General features: G+C 40.2%; 1 protein-coding gene across 5 annotated transcripts in view; it reads right to left on the bottom strand.

Moving 5' to 3' along the window:
- LOC116401048 (vascular endothelial growth factor A-A-like) overlaps window positions 1-3,266 on the bottom strand; it is a 13,422-nt gene extending 10,156 nt beyond the window's left edge. For all 5 annotated transcript variants that reach the window (XR_004213964.1, XM_031879246.1, XM_031879247.1 and 2 more), the window contains exons 1-2: window positions 2,681-3,266; window positions 1,156-1,198 (exon numbers count right to left, since the gene is read on the bottom strand). Coding sequence is in view for 4 of the 5 variants with exons in the window: in XM_031879246.1 (XP_031735106.1) it covers window positions 1,156-1,198; window positions 2,681-2,746 (109 nt within the window). In the remaining variant the exon portion in view is untranslated. The remainder of the gene's footprint in view (window positions 1-1,155; window positions 1,199-2,680) is intronic.
- Window positions 3,267-4,356: the final 1,090 nt, after the last annotated feature.

Raw genomic sequence — 4,356 nt, 5'->3', positions numbered from 1 at the left:
CAGCTACAACAGACATGAGCAGCTACAACAACAGACATGAGCAGCTATAACAGACATGAGCAGCTATAACAGACATGATCAGCTACCGCATGTGCAGACCCAAACCAACAGATGAGCCATCTGCATGACAACTTAACACATTCATAATGAAGACCATGAGATGTGGTTAAAGGAATAAAGAATACTTTTTCACACTGTAATAACTGTTAATGTTGACTCAAATTCACACACACTGTCCTGCTTCCCCAAATCCTCACTAGAGCACCAAATGTGTAATATTCTTTTGCTGAAAGATTTCCCCCTGTTTCAGTATTGTTTATTAAAAAATACAATGACCAACTGCTTTACAGAATAAATGGCCTTTGAAAAAATGATACTTTGTATTCGTGAGTTGTTTTTTAAAGATTTACATCTTCAGGGTAGAGACGTCAGACCGTGGTGAAACTATAGACACACTGTAGGTTTTGTTCATTTTTTGGGGATGTGCTGTTGTTGAAAAAAATCTGAATCTCCATCTCAGCTGAGGTGAATTTAACAAGTCATATGAACAATGGCTCGGAGCGCTCCAGTTTTATTACAGAGCATCTCCGACAGGGTGTCTGTATGAAGGTCTGCAGCATGCAGATGGCAGACTTCCTGCACCTTTACAAACACTAACAACAACCACACAACTGATGCTGTTTGGAGTGACTCATCTGTGTCTCTAGCCAACAGGTCCAACCTTGGCCTTAGCACAACATGTCTCTGTCAAACAAATAGGAGTATGGCATTGAACCAAGGCTGACTGTCTGCTCATGTATTGACTGCGTTCTTCCAACCACAAAAGAAACACAACAAATTGACAAATTGACTGATTTATGGATTTTCTCCCACATTAACTCTTGTTTTGAAATTTGCCCTACTTTTATGACGACTCCAAAGTCCAGAGTCCGACTTTTCACCACTGGGAACTTTTATTCCTGTCTGATGTGTACAGAAAAACAATCCTCAGCTTGCACTACACAATCCCCACTACTTATGTCAAACTTTTACAGAAACAAAGTCAGTCTGAGGCAGAGTAGATACAAATGTCCATCACATGTCCAGTAGGTGGCCCTATGGACATCTGGTCTACACACAGGAAAGGAAGAAGTCTGTAACAGACAGAAAACTTACCCTCATTTTTACTCTTCTCCACTCCCTTGTTAATGCTGGCAGTCTGGAAGAGATGCACATCAGACCAAGTCATAAATATTAAATATTTCTCATCTATAAAAATGTCTGTCTTGTTAACGTATACATCGCAGTACATGAAAGTATGTAACGGTTTTTATCTGAGCCACATCAAAAGAAGCCAGATCAGCAGTCTGATGCAGCAATAATTTATACTTATAGAGACTGATGTCAGAATTGTTGTAAAGATCTTACTCTCCATTCTGTCTCTGCCTATTAACATGTGCAGTCAGAGGCATCAGCCCTGTCAAGTTACAAACACGTAGCTGAGGAGCAAGGCTAATTTACCTTCAAAATAAAAGCACAGCAGCCTGTCACGTTTTAATATAAATTATGTTGACCAAAGGATCATTTGAAATATGAAAACGTCTGGTCTGCCTTCTACTGGTTTTAATACCATGCGTCCATACATTCACACATTTGAAAATGAAAGCAAAGAGTCTCCACAATATTCCATCAACGGGTAAAAAGAGAGTGGGCTACAAAAAGTGAAATGCGTCACTCCAGCTCTTAAAATTGCTTGACTGAGTTATATTTTGAAAGGAGTAACAGGAACCTGCCTTTGTTTTGATTGTAAAAAGATGACGTAAATAACCGGCATCTCTGGCAGACCTCTGTTCACCTTATGTGGCTGCTGTAAGCGGCGGAGATATTGCGTGAGAAAGCGGATCGGCCTGTGTGGGAACGAGATGGGCATCCTGCAGGGCGCAAGGGCAGGAGGACATGGGCCTCCGCTCCCACACACTCCGGATCATGGATCTGGGACTAAACCCTGCGGCTGAATGCTCAGAGGACTTACTGTACAGACAGAGTTCAAACTACAGGCAGAAATCCATTAAGAAATGTCCTGCTTTAATGCACGTAGTATCAGTTACTATTCCATTTCGGCATGTATGTTATCCAGCTAGCAGCATTCATTTAACAAGTCTTATGACGTATTCCCACCGTCATCACACCGCTGTAGTGACGGAGGCTTTAGTTCCATTCTACTAAGTAGCCTACTTTGTGGTGAACAAAAGACATGCCGAAATGAAATGATTGTCTTCAAAAATCTAGAGACAATCATTACAGGTACTTGTCAAGCGTGTCTCTTTACTCTTTGGCTATTAAGCCAATCAGTTTTGAATGGATTTTAAGTGCAAAAACAAAGGCAAAGAAGGGCATGTATTAAGGTTTTCACCAAAAACGACAAAGTGAGATACAAACAGAAAGATAATGCTAGTTTACCAAAGCAGGCAAGCTGGACATAGGCCTAAGACTAGCTTTTTGGCTGACACAAAATATATTTAGTAGTACTACATTACAGTAATTATAATTGGAACACAGCAGTAACTAAATCTAAAATAATTGAGGATAGAGAGAGCTGTTGAGCTTTAAAGGCACTTGTGACGAGAACAGGTGTCCCTATCTGATAATTAATAATAAATATGAATAATTAGACGATAAGAAAACAAAGTCCAATACTCACCTTTACAGTGGATAGGTGAAGAACCGCGACCAAAAGGATGTGTACCAAACTGACAGCAAAGTTCATGGTTGTTACTCCGCGCAATGAGTGTTAAAATGTATGCGGTCGTTTAAGGGTCCAACATCTAACAGTATCAACACAACAACACGCACAAAGTAAAAAATGAAAAATATCTATTTAAAAAAAAACGTGGCTATAGCAAAGTCAAATCCATATTTTCCACGGGCAAATGGCAAGTCCTCTGGAAACCTTACCATCCAACACGCCGCGCTCGTCCACAGACAAAGACACTCTGAGAGGTTCTGGAGCCAGGAGCTCAGGAACACAGCGATCCTCCAACAATCACTGTAACAATGTTTAGTGTGGAAGCGGAAAGAGGGGGGCTGTCCTTCTTCTCACTTATTAATCCCACAACATTAAGGTGTGTCTGTGTGCCACTGTCTGCCGGTATAAAGTCATCTCCCTTCTAGTGGTTCTTATTGACGGTCCACTCCTGTCTGTGCCTCGGCTTCTCTTCTCTCTAAAGATCTTTGGGGAGCATCGACAGCGGCTTGTCCCCGGACTCGGTAGCGGCACCAGTTCTCTTACGTTCTGTCTCCTCTTGGCGGCTGCTGCTACAGTTCATGCGTTATTAAACTGGTCGGGTATCAGAGGCCACCAGTCTTGTATTTGGAGGCGGGGCGGCTGTGGGGAACCAATGGAAGAGGAGGGCGGGCGTTGATCTGGATCTGCTGTTCACTCTCTCTCGCACACACGCACACAAAAAAACACAGACACAGGAGAGGTAAACTAAACTGCGTTGTTTACTACTGTCAACTATACAAAAACACTTAATTATAATAATGATAATAACTAAATACAAAAATACTATTTTGACGCATTGAAGATCATCATTACAAGGTACAAAGACAAAAAAAACCCTGATAATGTATTTTCCCCACTACAATCATTTACTAGAGCAGTGACTGTAGGCTACAAAGATATGGTTTTGTGTGGCGCATGTACAGTATTCTATTCTCTCATTTGCTTACTTCAGGTGAATGGCCTATCATACGGTATTACAATAATGAATAGTTAACACATGCATCTTCTATTAATATTTGGAGTATAATATATATATTTTTTGTTTTTATCATGTCTATTTGTACAAGTTACTCATTATATATTACTTAAGATTGAAACATATACATTCATGAAAAAATGTATCACATACTGTATAATTCATAATTTTTTACAAACCCACAGATAATTATTACCAACCCTAGTTCTCATCAGCACTGCAGAGCTCTTTCAGCTAGCTTTGGTTTTTTGGTACACTAACTGCTCAGAACCACTCAAATAAATATAGTACTTTCTTAGTATCTTGAGTTGCAAGTGTTGTTAGTCACGTGAGTCATCAGTCACATGAGTCGTTAGTGTCACTAGTATCTTGAGTTACAAGTTACAAGTGTTGTTAGTTATGTGAGTTGTTAGTGTTGTTAGTTAATGGAGTCATTATTGCATTAGTCACGTGAGTCGTTAGTGTCATTAGTCACATGAGTTGCAAGTGCTTTTAGTCACGTGAGTCGTAAGTGTTGTTAGTCATGTGAGTCGTTAGTGTTGTTAGATATGATAGTTGCAGGTGTTTTTAGACACGTGAATGTGTCGTCAATTATGTAAGTCGTTAGAGTCATCAG

Source organism: Anarrhichthys ocellatus, unplaced genomic scaffold, assembly GCF_004355925.1.
Source record: "Anarrhichthys ocellatus isolate YVR2014 unplaced genomic scaffold, GSC_Weel_1.0 scaffold239, whole genome shotgun sequence".
NCBI classification, from domain to species: Eukaryota; Metazoa; Chordata; class Actinopteri; order Perciformes; family Anarhichadidae; genus Anarrhichthys; species Anarrhichthys ocellatus.
Note: the sequence above shows the minus strand (reverse complement) of the source record. Positions and strands in the feature narration are given on the sequence as shown.